General features: G+C 37.4%; 1 protein-coding gene across 8 annotated transcripts in view; it reads right to left on the minus strand.

The window, feature by feature from the left end:
* The window catches only part of CDC27 (cell division cycle 27), a 72,283-nt gene that overhangs the window by 48,799 nt on the left and 5,752 nt on the right, over positions 1-17,732 (minus strand). For all 8 annotated transcript variants that reach the window (XR_015244223.1, XM_086687633.1, XM_086687634.1 and 5 more), the window contains exon 2: positions 7,572-7,647. Coding sequence is in view for 7 of the 8 variants with exons in the window: in XM_086687631.1 (XP_086543757.1) it covers positions 7,572-7,647 (76 nt within the window). In the remaining variant the exon portion in view is untranslated. The remainder of the gene's footprint in view (positions 1-7,571; positions 7,648-17,732) is intronic.

The following is a 17,732-nucleotide window of genomic DNA, read 5'->3' on the forward strand; positions in this document are numbered from 1 at the left end:
TCATGTACTAATTAAAGTATGGTACTTCCATATGGTGAAACACTCACCATAGTCGTCCAAAAAAAAAAAAAAGACACATATTTCCAGAACACACTATTAAGTGAAAACAACAACAACAACAAAAAACCCCAAACGAAGTTGTAGAATGATGCTGAAGTCCCTCTTGTTACAAACAGGCTAGGCTTCAAAAACGAAAGGTCATTTCATAGAAGTCCAAAATAGTTAGGAGAGGTTTAAGCTTGCATCTTTCAGATACATTTCCATCAAATAGGAAGGTGAATTAGTCTTTCAATGCTTTCAAGTCAGACAGACACCTCTTCTTCGTGTTGACTTACAATGTAAATGAGCAGACTTCCAAAATGGACCAGTTCTGGCAAGACTTAAAAGTTTGGTGAGGTGAGGGTTCTTGGTCTTGATAAACTCTACAATTATCGTCGAGAACTGCTTACAGGTTAAAGTACTCTGCCTGCTGCCTTGTCAAGAATTCTGATATTGTTAAGTATTCGAAGGGCATAGAATCTATGAAATCATCTATGATTTGTGACACACTTCATCCTGATTATCTTTTAAGTTTGTTTGTTTGTTTGTTTGTTTATTTAGAGAGTGCACGCACAAGAAGGGGAGGGGCAGTGAGAGAGGGAGAGAGAATCCCAAGCAGGCTCTTTGCTGTCAGCATGGAGCCTGATGTGGAGCTTGATCCCATGAACTATGAGATCATGACCTGAGCCAAAATCAATGGTCAGACGCCCAACTGACTGAGCCACCCAGGCACCCCTTAAGTTCTGTTTTTAAAAAATATTTTAATTTACTTTTTAAAAGTAAGCTCTACACCCAACGTGGGGCTTGAATTCAAAACCCCAAAATCAAGAGTTGCATGCCCTGAGCCAGCCAGGCACCCCAATCATCTAAGTTCTTAAATCAAAGAAAGGCAGTACAGCACATGCATTTAGGAGTACAACACTACTAAATTTACAATACCTGAATAGTCATTGGATAGTAATGTGGGTTACACATATATGACAATAGCCACAAGCTCAAATAATTCCATTTCATCACTAACTTTTCTTTTGCGAAGGATTTCAACTACCTGGATCCTATGCTTTTCAGATGCAGCATGATTCATTCCATCCTTCAGAATCATTTCTTTTGTTGAATACCTCATCTACATACACAACTTCAGTATTTTAATACTATTGCCACTTTTTATTTTCTCTACATTTGTTTATATCCTAAATTGCAATATTAATTGGTTTTGTCTTTATTGTATATGATAGGATTAAAATGTTTTAAAATACTTTGAAACTGTGCTTAGAGTAAATATACCACAGGTAAGAGGGCTGGAGGAAATTTTAAAAAGGTTCCTTAGTGTTTGAAGGCGGAAAGTGGTCACACATAAGGAGAAAGCAGATCATGCAGGGCTCTGGAAGCGATCTAAAGATTTAGGGATAAATCCTTATAGCAACTAGACATCTCTACAGCATTTTAAGAAGGAAAGTAAAGAGAATGGGTTGATTTGGGAAGGGGAAAGGGAAGAGGCAGGGAAGAGCAGATATGGGAAAAGCAGTTAGGAAGCTTTAGTAAGAGATAGCAATGTCTTAGATTAGCGTGGGAACATTATGAGTCCAGGCTTACACGCATTGAGTTTGATGTCTGTGAGGTTTGTGTGAAACAGCCAAGTTAATGCAATGAAACATTTGAGTCTCGAATAAAAAAAAAGTTTGTTCGAAGACCTGAGTCTTAATCACTAACACATTATAAAAATGAAAACTATGACAATAAAAAAGCATCATCCTTTTTACTGGCAAGCATTTAACTTTGACAGTAAAAGGTTAGGCCGATGGACCAGACATCCTTTTGATACCCTCCCCTCCTCGCTCCACCCCCATATAACAAACTGAAATTTTTAGGAACCAGATATATTTATTAAATTTTCCAATAATGGCCTACAAGTGAAACACTATGCCATATCATTAGTAGTACTCTGGACATTTCCCCTCAATGATGCCCTTAATATAACCTGATAAACAATTTTTTCTAAAAAAAAATGGTGCCATTTTTAGTCACATATTTCTGTGAGTCTAGGCTCTCGGTATCCTGGCTAAGACAGAGAAGAGAAACAGATGCTGAACCTTTCACTCTGGTTCACTTCTCTTCAACTGAGCCCAATTTACTGAAACTGATATACCCAGTACAATGTCTATATCTGGGCCCATTAATCGTTAAGACAGGTAGAAAACTGGTGAATAATTTTACAGTAACTTAAATATGTTCATATTGAAAAATAAACATTTTGTAGCGTGGGATGCAAAATCTACATCAAGATAGAACACTAGATTTCAAGCAACTGGGAGCTTTGCCCTAGGACCCTCAGAATAACTTAAGGAATACATGTTGACACAATGTCTTCAGCTACTTCTTCTTCCTTGCTTTTCACCAGTTACAACTGCCACTCCCATGCAGTCTCACAGATAGCAATTCTTCATCTTTCCCCAGAGGTCCTGGGTACTTCTTTATAAAATATAATGTACACAAAACTTACAACCGGTTAATTTTCTGAACATAAATAAATCACCTCTCTCTAAGGACCTACCATATTTATTGTATTAATGTATTCTTTGTCCATATAATCTAAGACTGTTTCTATTTGTTCCTAACCACCCATTTCTATTCATTCTCAACAGCTAAATACATTTAATAGCAATTAAAAACCTTAGATATTGCAGTACTACATGCTATCTATTAGGGCAAAGGGGAAAGCTGAATCTATATTGTGTGTTAATTAGCAATGGAGAAAACCTTTGATCAAGGAGATCAGGTATGGCAGTGGGAAGGAAAAGTAGGTGAAGGGGATATGGAGGGAGGTGATACGATTAGGAGTTTTTCCAAACAGCAAGGCTCGATTCACTATGCATTGTGAAATCAATTTGGTGAATTTCAACCTGCATTAAAACAACAATAATAACACTCAGAGAAAATATCAGAGTACATCATATGTAAGAAGAGTAAAAAAAAAAAAGAAATCTGAAAAGCCACCGTAATAGAATATGCTAGGGGAGAGGAACTTGTAAAGGACTTCCTACGTGCCAAAACCACAGATTATTATAGTTAGTGCTGAAAACTATCCTGTTAAGTAGGTATCTCTCTTCCCAAGTTAAAGATGAGGAAAATTAGGCTCAGAGTAACTTCTTACTGAAGATCAAATGACTAATGAACATCGGAGCTGACATTCTACACCATCTGGCTTATAGCACAGTCTTAGGTGGTCTAACTATGGAATTCTTAGGAGAAAGACAAATGGGTGACAAAGAACTACTGAAATTGAGAAATTACTTCAAGAATTTGGCTTTCAATCCATCTACTTCGTTAGCCTCATGCACCATAGGGTGTCCTTCTCTAAAACACAGGAGCTATCGCTAGTGGCATTAGGACGCCACTGAGCAAAAGGGCACCAGGTTACATGTAACATACCAATTCTCATCAACTATTACTGTCAGCCAGCAACACTGTGTTAATAAGAATTATGAGGCTGGTTCAACAGGAACAAGTAGTATGATGGATTAGTAATGTCTATTATGGGTCAGACTGGCCTGTATTTGCTGCTACCCTTGGTAAAGTGGAATCAGAAAGATCTACCACTTACTGCCTGTGAACACTGTTCTCCGTTTCTTCATTTCTAAAATGGCAATAGTAATGTCTATTTTATAGGATTATTGAAAACTAAATAAGAAATTAAGTATTAGAGTACCTAGTACATAATAAGGAATCAATAAATGTTCTTTAGAAGTTACTGTTGTCATTGGTATTGAACTAGGATAGTATCTGCTCCCATAAAATTTTCCCTCATAGAAATTAGACTTCAACAGAGTGGTTAAGTTCAATAGTTAACCCTTGAACAATGAGGGGGTCAGAGGCACCTACCCTGCAGAGTCAAAAATCTGCAGTAATTTTTGACTTCCCCAAAACTTAACTACTAAAAGCCTACTGTTGGGGTGCCTGGGTGGCTCACCTGGTTAAGCATCACTCTTGATTTTGCCTCAGGTCATGATCTCTGTGGTTCCTGAGTTCAAGTCCCAAGTTGGGCTCTGAGCTGTCAGCATGGAGCCTGCTTGGGATTCTCTCTCTCTCTCCCCACCCCTATTTTTGCCCCTCCCCTGCTCATGTTCTCTTTCTCTCTCTCAAAATGTTATTAAGAAAATCATAAGAGGGGCACCTGGGTAGCTCAGCTGGTTAAGCGTCCGACTTCAGCTCAGGTCATGATCTCACAGTTTGTGAGTTTGAGCCCTGAATTGGGCTCTGTGCTGACAGCCTGGAGCCTGGAGCTTGCCCCGAATTCCGGATCTTCCTCTCTCTCTGCCCCTCCCCCGTTTCTCTCTCTCAAAAATAAACATTAAAATCATTTAAAAAAAAAGGGGAAAATCATAAGGAAGAGAAAAATACACTTATGGTACTATATTGTATTAAAAGTCTGCATTCGAATAGACTCACATGGTTCCAATCTGTGTTGTTCAAGGGTCAACTGTATGTTGAGAGAAACTAACACTTACTGAACAACTTTCCAAGTGTCAAGCACTGTATCAAACACAGAAAGTGGATTAAACAGCTTTATCCAGATTCATCTGGAACCCTGCCCCAATTCTATGGGAAAACCTACTTGTTTGAATTTGAAACCACTAACTCACAATCTTTTAGAGCCTAACTATAATAAACTAGAAACTGCCAATCCTTTAATAAGCAAATACAAAAAAGAAAGTATAAGACAGCAAAACATGAGGGTTGCATAGGTATCAATGAAAATATATGTCAGTAGGTTTTGCATTATACACCTTGCTTTTAAAATATCGAGTAGAGTAGGGCAATCTATTGCATTATTTTCTTTCTAAGCTTCTCTCACCTTCTAAATCCTTTCACTGGGACCTCAGACTCCTGTTCCACACACAGATCCTCCCCACTTTCTTTACTGAATTTCCAGTCTCTCTTGAAGGACCTGACAGCACTCTCAAAGTGATTATTTCCCTCATATCCCACTTACATCAGAATCAAGGTAAGGTTTCCTCTTTGCTTCGTAAAACCATTTCCAAGCATTACTCTTTGCCTGTTTGTGAAACTCCCTGCTCCTGAGTTCATACCTTCTCCTCATAACTCTCAGCTACTAAATGCAGGACATTCTGCTTCATTAATGGAAAAATTCTGCACCTGATTCATGGTCTTCTGCTCCCATGTTATTCCCCCACATCTCCCAATTCAACCTCATCTAGATTTCTGGCACTTCTCTGAATCTTATTCACCAATATTCTTCTGTTAACTTTCCTATAGTTTACATTTCCTGGTCCATATCTTATCTGTATTTTTAATGTTCTTATCCCTTGTCCTTTCTGGTGACACATGCCTGGCAAATCCCTAAGATCTACTTTCTTATGCTTGCAGTTAGGTTACTAAGCACTTGCTACTAGAGCAAAATCATACAACTGATCAGAAAGGTTCCACTAGCAATTCATACACAAACATACAAAATACGCAAAAATAAAGCTCATCTACAACCACAAAAAAAATGGAAACTCTTGGCAAGTAATCCAATGGGAACATACACAGAAAGTACAAAAACTGAATTAAGCAAACAAACACCTGAGTAAAAAGAAGGCAGCACTATTTCTTCTTGGGAGGGCTATCTATAGTAATTTAGAGAATTATATGTTTGCAGGTCAGCATTGATCAAAATCTTTGTGAAATTTCAAAGCAATAGTAAAATAGACATAGAAAAATAAAGGATAAAAAAAGGGGAAAGACTTCTTATGAATAAATTGGAAAGAAAAAAATGATGGGTGATAGGCCTTATGAAATATTAAAATATAAAGTGTTAAAAATGGTATGGGGGTGCCTGGGTGGCTCTGTGGATTGAGTGACAGACTCTTGATTTTGGCTCAGGTCATGATCGCAGGATAGTAGGATCCAGCCCCATGTTGGGCTCCATGCTAAGTGTGGAGCCTACTTGAGATTCTCTCTCTCTACCTCCCTCCCCCCCTCCCCGATTTGCACTCTCTCTCTTTAAAAAAAAAAAAAAAGGCATGATATTGGATTAAAAACAGAAAATTAACTAATGGAAGAGAGGAGAAATTCTGGAGACAGAACAAAGCGTTTTTTTTTTTTTTTAAGTTTATTTATTTATTTTGAGAGACAGAGCAAGCATGAGCAAGGAAGGGGCAGAGAGAGAGGGAGACAGAGAATCCCAAGCAGGCTCCATGCTGTTGTGGAGCCTGACACAGCGCATGACCCCACAAACTGAGAGATCAAGACCTGAGCCAAAACCAAGAGACTGATGCTTAACTGACTGAGCCACCCAGGCACCCCAGGACAAAACATTTTTTAAAAATTTAATATAAAACCAAGTAAAACACCATGCAGGAGGGAAAAAAGCATTGTTTAATATACAATATTGAATAAATTAAGTAATAATACCATGATAAATTCTTTAAAGTTTTTTAACCATCAATAACCACATATTAATTGTAGTTGTAGAAAGATGACTTTTCCACCTACTGAAGCAATAGAAGAAAGTATAAATGATAAAGCAGATGAGGTCAACTACATAAAAATTTTAAACATACCAATAGAATTAAGATTAAAAAGCAACAATCTGGGTCAAATAGACAATAAAGATATACCTCATAGAACCAGGAATAAATTTAAAACAAACACTTGAGAAAATACCCAGAATCCCTTGTAGTTATAAAAATGCAAGACAAAATATTTCATAATTCTCAAGCAAGCAAAAATACATTAAATTGATCAAATCTAATACTGAAAGGATTATGAAGGAAGTCTTATGGTGTTGGTCACACCCCAGATTATTTTACCCTTCTCTCTGCTGGGTTATCAACTGGGGAAAAAGTAATTTGTTGTAGAACTGATCACCGTTTGACTTGTAAGTTCCATTCTAGAATATATAGCCCCACAAAATGACATATAAAAGAAAAAAAAAAAGCTGTACCTAATTATCTGTATTAGCATCTTAGAAAGAGAATTACAAGAATTAATGACAGAAACAAAGCATACATAACCAGCACATGTTTATCGAACATTTATTACCATGCCAGAAGGCTGTGCCAAGTGCTTTAAATACATTATCTCATTTCACTCTTCAACGTTCTCAAGCGATTATCGTTAACTTTATTTTATAGATGAGAACTCTGAAATACTCAGACACTGAGTGACTGTCCAAGGTCTACAACTGCATAAGTGACAGGGTGAGGGTTTATACCAAAGCTATAGACTAAATTCATGCTCTTAGCTATAGAATATAGACTCTTTTAACAGAAAACCTAGACAAAAATATCTAAAGATTGGAAAATGATTAAGTAAACCATAGTGTAAAACCTGAAACAACTCTACAGTTATTAAAAGTAGCACATAAGGGAGATAACAGATGCAAGGAAAAGTTTTTATGAACTAGTACCAATCATAAAGAAACAACAAAAGCAATCCCCAGAATCTTGTTATATTGAAGTCATAGGAAAGGACAGAATTCCATTTATTTTATTCCTTTATTGTTTTATAGAAATGAACAGATTACAAACCTTCTGCATACAGTCGTTCTGCAAGAAAAACTGCATCTCGGTAAGCATAGTGGTTTAGTGCTTGCCATATAGCAGCCTGAAAGTAGAGGGAAAAGAACATAAGTACACAAATATACAGTTTCTTTTTTTTTTTTTTTTTTTAATTTTTTTTTTTTTCAACGTTTATTTATTTTTGGGACAGAGAGAGACAGAGCATGAACGGGGGAGGGGCAGAGAGAGAGGGAGACACAGAATCGGAAACAGGCTCCAGGCTCCGAGCCATCAGCCCAGAGCCCGACGCGGGGCTCGAACTCACGGACCGCGAGATCGTGACCTGGCTGAAGTCGGACGCCAACCGACTGCGCCACCCAGGCGCCCCACAAATATACAGTTTCAAAGTAACGCCTAGCGAGCCTGACATATTGTAATCAAATCAATGACCCTAATTTAAGTAATAAAACAAAACCTCAATGTCCATAGTGCAAACTCCATGGCATGTTACACAAGGCTCTTCACAGTATGGCTCCTAACATACCTGAATTTACTCACTCAATTCTCCATGGACATTTAGGCCTCTGTGCCTTTTTGTACTTCCTCTTCCCCCACAGAGGAATGGAGGCTCCCTCACATACCTCCTTTTACAAATTGCTCATCCTTACAGACCCAGCTTAATTAACATCTACTTCATGAAGGTTTCCTGGCTGATTCCTAACCTTTTTGGTTTTTTTTTGGTAAACATTATCTCTTCTAGTGGCGCACTCATATTTTGTTACAGTTATATGTTTATGGGTCTGCCCACCCCACTAAACTACACTGCTCTAAACTAACAACGGTGGTTTAAACAATTTTTCACGATATGCATGAAATGTCATCCTCCACAAAAACTTCCCCACCTATTTTTTAAAATTTTTATTAAAAATTAAAATAAATAAATAGTCTATTTTAGTGATTATCCTAGGGTTTACAATACACATTTTTACATTATCTGAATTTAAATGCAAATAACGTTATACAGAGCCACATGTAGTATAAAATCCTTGTAAAAGTACATAATCAATTCTTCTCTTCCACCCCCTGTACTAGGTTTGTCATATATTTCAGTTTTCTATATAAAAGCAAAATATTTGAATACAAATTTTGTTTTAAAAAGTGGTTACTTCTTACAACAATAAAAAAATGAGAAAAATGTAAAAAAAATTAAAAAAAAATTTTTATTTGAGTGTGCGTACTAATGAGTTGGGGAGAGGGACATGGGGTTGGGGGGAGAGGGAGGGAGACAGAAAGAGAATCCCAAGCAGCCTCCATGCTCTGACCCAGATCATGAGATCATGACCTGAGGTGAAATCAAGAGTCAGCCACTTAACTGACAGAGCCATCCAGATGCCTCTCCACCTATGACCTTTAAAGCAACCCTATTCTCACCCACCCAAGGAAGCATATTGGGAGACATATGAACAAACTATAATAGCACTAATCTTTAATCTAGGTGAATATATTTTTCTTTTTCTAAAGTTATAAAACATAGCTATAAAGTATATAACAGCTAGAATGACATTTTAATTAATAATAAATGAAAACATTTAGACCCATGTACTCACTATCCAGCTCAAGAAATAGATATTACCAATATATTTGAAGCCCTCTCCCACAGGTGCTCATCAGTCACATAACCTCTCTGAAACCACCACTCTGAATTTTGTTAATCTTCAGGTTTTCTTTACAATTTTTATACATTTGTATGTATGTATCATCCTTAAGCAATGCAACACTTTTCCCAGTTTCTGAATTTTTAAATAAATACAAGCATGTTGTATATATTATGCTATAATTTGCTTTGAAATCCAATATTTAAAAAATTCATTCTCAATCTGTGTAGCTAGAATTCATTCATTTTGATTGCAGAATAAATAATATTTCCATTGTAAAAATACATCAAAATGCATTTTATCTATTTACAGTATATGAACATTTGGGTTATTTCTAGTTTTTTTCCAGTTATAATAATGCTGCAAGGAACATTCTTATATTTATCTCTTAGGGTACCTATTTAAGAATCTCTCCAAATTGGGATATATACTTAAGAATGAAATTATGGGGTTGTTGAGTTCATGTTCATACACAGGTTCATCTTTACTAGGTAATACAAATCATTTTCAAAGTGTGGGTTTAATTTACACTCCTACCAAAAACATATGACTACTCATTATTCCACATCTTTGTCTACACTATGTACTATCAAAAAATTTTTTGTTTATTGACTGATTGATTGTAATCTCTATCCCTCTCTCTATGTGGGGCTTGAACTCATGACCTTGACATCGAGTTGCAGGCTCTAATGATAGCCAAGTGCCCCACAATTTCTTATTTTTACCAGTCTGACAGATGTAAAATGCTTATCTAGTGCCTTTAATTTGCATTTCTCTGAATATTAAAATGAGTTCAATGTGTTCAACAGTAATTTATTTCACGTTTATTGGTCTTCTGGCAAATGCCAATTCATGTGTCATTCATTTTTCTGTTAGATGATTTACCTTTTCTTACTATTTTATCCAGAATTTTTGAGAGCATTAAACCAGAGAGGTTTTTTTGTTGTTGTTGAAGTTTTAGTGTATCATATAACACTAATTTTAAGTCTGTTATATAAATTATGTATCTGTAAATTATGTGTTTACATATATTTATGTTTTGCCTAGCATTTTTAGGAGCACACCACCATAGGAGTTTCTTTTAATCTTTCTGGGTTTCTTTTTAACTTCTGGTCTATCACAAGATATAAAAGTCACCAATTGATTAAAAAAATCATCAACTCACAAACTGAGATATCTTACAAGTGATCATGATACAACAGTGTTTATTTTTAGCCATGTATACAGCTCATAATTTGTTGAACAGTTTAATAGTTACAATAAAACCAGCATGGTGGGATTACCTAATGAAACCACTGGCTAACACTGTAACAGTAAAGCTAGATTACATTGTAACAAGTGATTAATATGCCTTGGCTATAGTACAATCTCAAATATTTGAATGAAAAAGCAATGTTTACTAACATTTCTATGAGTATTATTAACTATAATTTTTTATATTCAAAGTCCTAGTAGTAGTTGATGACTTACTTAGCCCAAGGGTGTAGTTTTCTATTTTCTCATGGAGTCTCTGGAGCCTCTTGTTTAAGCTTACTTTCTATACAGTCTAAATTTTTTAAAGTTTCAGGACTGTCTAATCTGACCATTTCCATCCAGGCACAACGGAAAGGAAAAAGGTGGGAATTTAAATTTAATTTAAATTAATAATCTATACTATCACAGGCAGCATTTTTCCCTCTAACGTTACCGTTCTTAATCTAGTCATTTCCTACCACTTTGAGAACTATCTAAAACTGCTATTCAAAGTGTGGTCCTTGGAGCAACAACACTAATATCTTCTGGAAGTTTTCTGGAAGTGTGGAATCTCAGACCCAATCGTAAACCTACTAAATCAGAATCAGCATGATAACAAGATCCCCGGGTGATTTATATGCGTATTAAAGTTTGAAAAGGACTGATCTAAAAAAGATTTATTCTAATTAAAAATATCCCTGCTCAGCAGATTCCCCAAAGTCAAAGAGGCTGTCTCATCTGTTAATTCAAGATGTTATGAATAAAATACTTTCTAATCCTTCAGGCCATGGCCCTTAGCTTTAAAAGAAAGGCTTGAGTTACTCAAGTTCCAAAACCTCTTGTTTGTAGGTCTTCATGTTCCTTCTTGACCCTTATCCATTTCTTATACCTAATAAAACAGCCTACATATTAATAGAAATGAATCACAATATCATCTCCTTTCATAATCCACCCAAATTAGTTGCACTACAAAGAAATCTCCCTCTGGTCTAAAACGTACCATCTCATTCTCCCTCAAAGATTTTCAGAAGTAGTCGACATAACCAAAGGATCTCAACAGTACACATAAAAAATAAGAGAAATCCTAGAATTTTCAGATACTTATAGACTCTGTACTGAAGATAATTTGCTGTCCCAAAGCCTGACTGACCACCCCTACTCATAATTTCCAGAAGGCAAAGGGGTTCATGCAATTGTAATTTTGCCACACTTCAGTTCTCTGCTGGCTGCCACATATGCTTGTTTCCATATGAATTAATCACACAGTGCCCCTCAATCTCATAGAAAGGAATACTTAAAAACTGAAATATCATACTACACTAAAAAAACTCATTAGCAATTGGAGGGTCCTCTCTATTACTTGGGAAGCAAAATAGATGGGAAGAGAAAAAAGAGAAGGCCGTGAATACCAATGGGATTTGCAAAGGAGCGCTGTTATATCACTGTATGATTCTTCCCCAGTCAGAGCCACCTAAATAAGGAAGATACCAAAGACAAGCTGTGCTGAAACAGCCAGAACCCCCAATAAAAATGTTGCATATTGCTGCTAACAATTCTTCCACGTACCATTAACCAAGGATCTGAGGTTCCTGCTCCTTATTACTCCTTGACTTTATTTCTGGTAACATTTGCCTGTGATGGGTATCAACAACAGCCTCAGCTATTTAGAGTACAAAGGTAGACTATGATTGTGTGAGGAAATTTTTTTTTTTTTTTACTGATTCCAGCATGACTTACTATGACTGAAAACAAATGGTGGGGGAGGAGGGTAGTGGTGTCTTTTTTAACTTTTCTGAACCAGAGAGTTCTAGCACTCATTCATTCAATAAATACTCATTGAGTACCAATTATGTGCCAGGCACTGAAGCCTCTATCTACAGCAATTAACAGATAGTTTCTGTTCTCATGGAGTACCTTTTAGAGCTACTCCTGTCTAGATCAGCAGCTACCAATCCTTGCTTGACAATGCTCTACCTCAAACCCACTGCATCACAATCCCTGGAAGCTGGGACTGAGTTTAGATGTCTTTATTTTGAAACCTTTTCACTGGTAAGCATTCAGGGCTCAGAATCATTCTACTTTTCTAGATAAGTAGCTCTCCTTCCTTTTACAGAACCCTCTTATGTAAAAACTTATAAAAGCTATGGACCTCTTTTCCAGAAAAAAGCACATGTACATATATATACAGAAAATCTGTGTACAATGTTAGGGGTTCACAGAAATCCTGGTTCATTAAGTATCACTGGTCCAGCTGATGAGAGACAGTATTAGAGCCTGATACATCATAGGTTTCAATAAATAGTTGTAGAATTGAATTAAATACTTAAAAGGAAGGAGAAGACAAGTTACTGAGCTAGAAAGGTACTTTCCTCCGCACACACCAGGGTCCTCCACCAGGGGCACCGCTGCAGCCAGGAGTAGGAGAGGTGCTCCTTGTAGTTTGAAACGCAAAACAACTTTATCACACAAGGTCAAGGATGTTGGGTTGAGTGTAGATGAAATAATGAATGTATTGGTAAATCAATCTGGGTACATTATCGATTTAAGTAATTCGAATGGGCTGGTTAGTGTCTAACCATCATTTATAGAACTGCACCTAAAGAACAGTATCTAGAATCTTTCCCCTCTTTTCTAGTCCCATTCTGTTAACAATCTTCTTTCAACTCTTAGCCTTCTACGTGGTCTTCCTGCCTGTAAGCTGTAGGTAATCCATTCTGTCCCAGAGTTACATTCTTCAAACATAAATATCATCACTGCTAAACGATGATAGCTCTCGAGAGACCTGGGTTCAAATCCATGTTCCGTGACTTATTAGTTCCGTGTCTTGGGCAAGTAACAATGTCTCAAGTCTCTTGTTTTAAAACATAAGAGTCCATAATGGTTAATATGTACATAATGTTACATAAAGTACATAATGGCTCCTAGTACATACCTAATAATTACTCAAATTTTAGCCGTGCCATCAACATTATCATCGTGTCTTCCTCCCTAATCAAAGCTTTCTAATGTGTTTTTAAAAGTTTCTTTATTTAAGCAATCTGTATACCCAACTTGGGAGTTCAAACCCATGACCCCAAGATCAAGAGCCACATGCTCTACCAACTGAGCCAGCCAGGCACCCCTGTGCTTTTGATTTTTTTTTTTTTAATCAAACAATTGAGAAGGTGAACCTTCCAACAAAAATAGGTGGCACTGGCAAGGAGTGAATATAAGAGCAGGTTTTAAACATGCTACAGGCTCTCTGCTATCTGGCCTACATCTCTGTACTATGACACAGAAAGGACATACGTAAAAGGTAATGTGACAAACTACGAGTGTTTTCCTCAGAGAACTTCAACATTTGCACGGTGGAAGAACTCAAAAAAACGTCATTCAGAAAACAACAGGCTAAAGGGTGTTCAAATCTAATTTGATTCAATTATTTCTTGACTGTTTAACCTCCAGCTTCAATCCATGGCCGATGAAACCTAACTCTAACCCTCTGACACTTTCTAATCAAGATATCCAAGTCACTTCTCTGACCTTCAGTTTTAATCATCTGTAAAATAAGTACAAAAAACACTACCTTTGAGATTAATCTAGCCACAGTACTTGGCTGAATTCTAAACCTCCATAAGAACTTATCTGTCCCTCTGGTGTTCTACCAGACCATCCCATGACCTAGGGTTCTGGAACCATGCATATAGGTATATGTCAAAATGATACTCATTTAAATTAGGCAACTGCAATGGTGATGAAAGGAAGAAACTCAATGAAACATTTACTTTCTAAGGCAGACCTGTCCCCCCCCCCCTTTTTTTAAGTTTATTTTGAGAGAGTGTGTGTGCAAGTGGAGGGGCAGAAAGAGGGAAAGAGAGAATCTCAAGCAGGCTCCACACCCACCATGCATGGAGTTGATGTGCAGGGCTTGATTCCATGACCATGAGATCATGATCTGAGCCGACACCAAGAGTTGGACACTCAACTGACTGAGCCACCTAGGCGCCCCCCACCATTACTTTTAATAGTGTCTTATTTGTCTTCCCTGAATTCTTTCCCACCCTGTGATCCATTTTCTCTCTGTGAGCTTTTCACAAATCAGATCTGATCATATTATCCTCTCACTTAAGATCTTTCTCTGGCTTCTCACTGTCCTTAATGACAAAAATCCAAACCACCAAACCAGGGAGGATGGTATAGTCCGTGCTTACCTCTCCAATTCCTCTTGTATCATGTTTTCTTACGCTGTGTTAGGACAATGGCTTTCTTTCAACTCCTCAAACCTACCATGTTACCTTCCTGCCACAGGCTCTTTAAACATATACATAGTTCACTTTACCTGGTACCTTCCTCCAAACTATGCATATTCGAGTCATTCTTTGGACTTCTTTCTCAGGGAACACTTTTTTGGGGGAGCTCTGATGAGGTCAGGCATTCCTATTACACACTCTTATAGCACTATGTACCTTTCCTTTGTAATATTTCTCACTGCTGTAATTTTACATAAATAAGTAATGTCTTCCTCACTATAAACTGCAGAAAGGTAGAGACTACTTCTGGTTTTGCTCATTATTAGATTCCCAGCACCTATTATGTACTTTTTTTTTAAAATTTTTTTTTCAACGTTTTTTTATTTATTTTTGGGACAGAGAGAGACAGAGCATGAACGGGGAAGGGGCAGAGAGAGAGGGAGACACAGAATCGGAAACAGGCTCCAGGCTCCGAGCCATCAGCCCAGAGCCTGACGCGGGGCTCGAACTCCCGGACCGCGAGATCGCGACCTGGCTGAAGTCGGACGCTTAACCGACTGCGCCACCCAGGCGCCCCTCTATTATGTACTTTTTAAGCAAGGGCTTAACTAATGGATGTTGAATGAATAAACAACTGATCTTTGATTTCTGCCAGTCCTCCTACTGGTAGTATCTTATGTTAGTCTTAGCTTTAAGTTTCTCTGTATTCATATACAGTTGACCCTTGAACAGCATGGGTTTGAACTGCACGGGTCCACTTACATGTGGATTTTTTTCAATAAATACAATATACTACTAAAAATATATCTTCTCTTCCTTATGATTTTCTTGGTAACATTTTCTTTTCTCTAGCTCACTGCACTATAAGAACATGTATATAATATGTATACAAACTATGTGTTAATCAACTGTTTATGTTATTGGCAAGGCTTCTAGGCAACAGTAGGCTGAGGGTAGCTAAGTTTTTGAGGAGTCAAAAGTTATGTTCGGATTTTTCCACTACATAGGGGTCAGTGCCCCTAACTCCTGCCTTGTTCAAGGGTCAACTGTAAGTCCAATAGGTAAGAATCTCTGGAAATCTCTACTGAAAGAAACTCTGTGGCACACAATTATTATTTTGTGATACAAATAATTACCACCTAATTACTCTTTTACAAAATATGGAGATTTTCTAAGAACCAACTTGTTTAATTTTGTTGTAAATGAAAGAACATGGAGAGTAGAAACGATATACTCAGGATTAATTTTGGAGGCATGTGTTCAAATTTGTGTGCCAGCACTTCCAAGAGTGTGACTTGGAAGCCTCAATCTCCTCATCTGGAAAACAGAGCTCTATTTCTTAGATTGTGTGGATTAAATGACATGATACATATACAGTGCTCCTAGTATACGGACTAGCACATAGTAGACACTAAAAACCTCCTCCTTTCCTGTCTTCCAATATAAACAAACTCAATAAAGACACAGTTTCCATTATTATAACATCTCCCAACATATCTGCCACAATTGCTTATTTTGTTAATATATAAGCCACAAAAGACCCAAATGATTCACCAGCTAACTCAGTAGTACTGATCACCAGGAAAATTTGACACATATATGGCCATACACTATGGCCATAAAGTCCTGGAACTTTGCTTTTTTTTCCTGTCTTTTCAATATTTTAAAAAAAAATTTTTTTTTCAACGTTTATTTATTTTTGGGACAGAGAGAGACAGAGCATGAACGGGGGAGGGGCAGAGAGAGAGGGAGACACAGAATCGGAAACAGGCTCCAGGCTCTGAGCCATCAGCCCAGAGCCTGACGCGGGGCTCGAACTCACGGACCGCGAGATCGTGACCTGGCTGAAGTCGGACGCTTAACCGACTGCGCCACCCAGGCGCCCCCTGTCTTTTCAATATTAAATGAACAAGAGAAAAAGTATCATAATCAAGGATTCTATCCATTTCTGATATAAAATCAAGCTTTGCTCAGAAGAATATAATTTTTTATTACCAATTCTTTTTAAAAAAATTTTTTAATGTTTATTTTGAGAGAGCGCGTGAGCGAGCAAGCTGGAGAGGGACAAAAAGAGAGGGAGACACAGAATCCGAAGACAGGCTCCCGGCACTGAGCTAGCTGTCAGCACAGAGCCCAACACGGGGCTCGAACTCACGAACAGTGAGATCATGACCTGAGCCGAAGTTGGACGCTTAACCGACTGAGCCACCCAAGCGCCCCTGTTACCAATTAAGAGGGTGAGAAAGTGATAGTAAAGGCAGCCAACTCAAACTCTCATATACCCCATAAAATTTGCCACTTGGAGAATCCCACATACAGCCACTTGGAGAATCCCACATATCACCACTCTGCTCAAGCACCTCTAAGTTCCTCAGTGATGGTGTCTCTTTGGTAGGAAATAGGGAGGAAATGGGCTATTTTCTAAGGCACTACAGATTAGGAGCTTATGAAGAGCAGGGCTAAGATCAGCCCCCTGGCTAGTCATCTACTTTGGCCCAACTGCTGGTGTGGACCTGTCCCCAAAAGAATATCATTCAGTGCATCATCTCAGGACTTCTACAAATTAAAGCCAGATGGATGAATGCTGCTAACAGGGAGACAAACAGCAACACCACACCCATCCTCAAAAAAAAAAAAAAAAAAAAAAAAGTTTAAAAGAGAATTCCTACTGAATTCTAGGTTAGTCCTAGGTTAGGACCTACGTTAGTCCTAGGTTAGTCCTAGGTTGCATTAATTTAAAAGAGGAATCAACAGCACAAAATGGCAAAATTCTTTCCTTACTTGTTCTTAAACATGTAATATTTTTAAAAATATAAACAAACCTCTGTAACTGTACAACTAATTCAGACCTAAATGTGACCACATAAATTATTTTGTTTTATTCTTGTTTTTGTCAAAAAAGAAGATAGCTGCCTTTTTTTTTTTGAACCATAAAAGAAATGGATAATAAAAGATTCAGACAATATAAGGAGGTATAACGGGAAAAAAAAATCACTGTGGAATTTTCCTGTTATACATTAAAATCTTATTTTTAGAACTTTAATTTAGTTTAGGTCTATATCAGTGGTTTTCCA

This window comes from Puma concolor, chromosome E1 (assembly GCF_028749965.1).
Source record: "Puma concolor isolate L17-30 chromosome E1, mPumCon1.1.hap2, whole genome shotgun sequence".
Classification (NCBI taxonomy): Eukaryota; Metazoa; Chordata; class Mammalia; order Carnivora; family Felidae; genus Puma; species Puma concolor.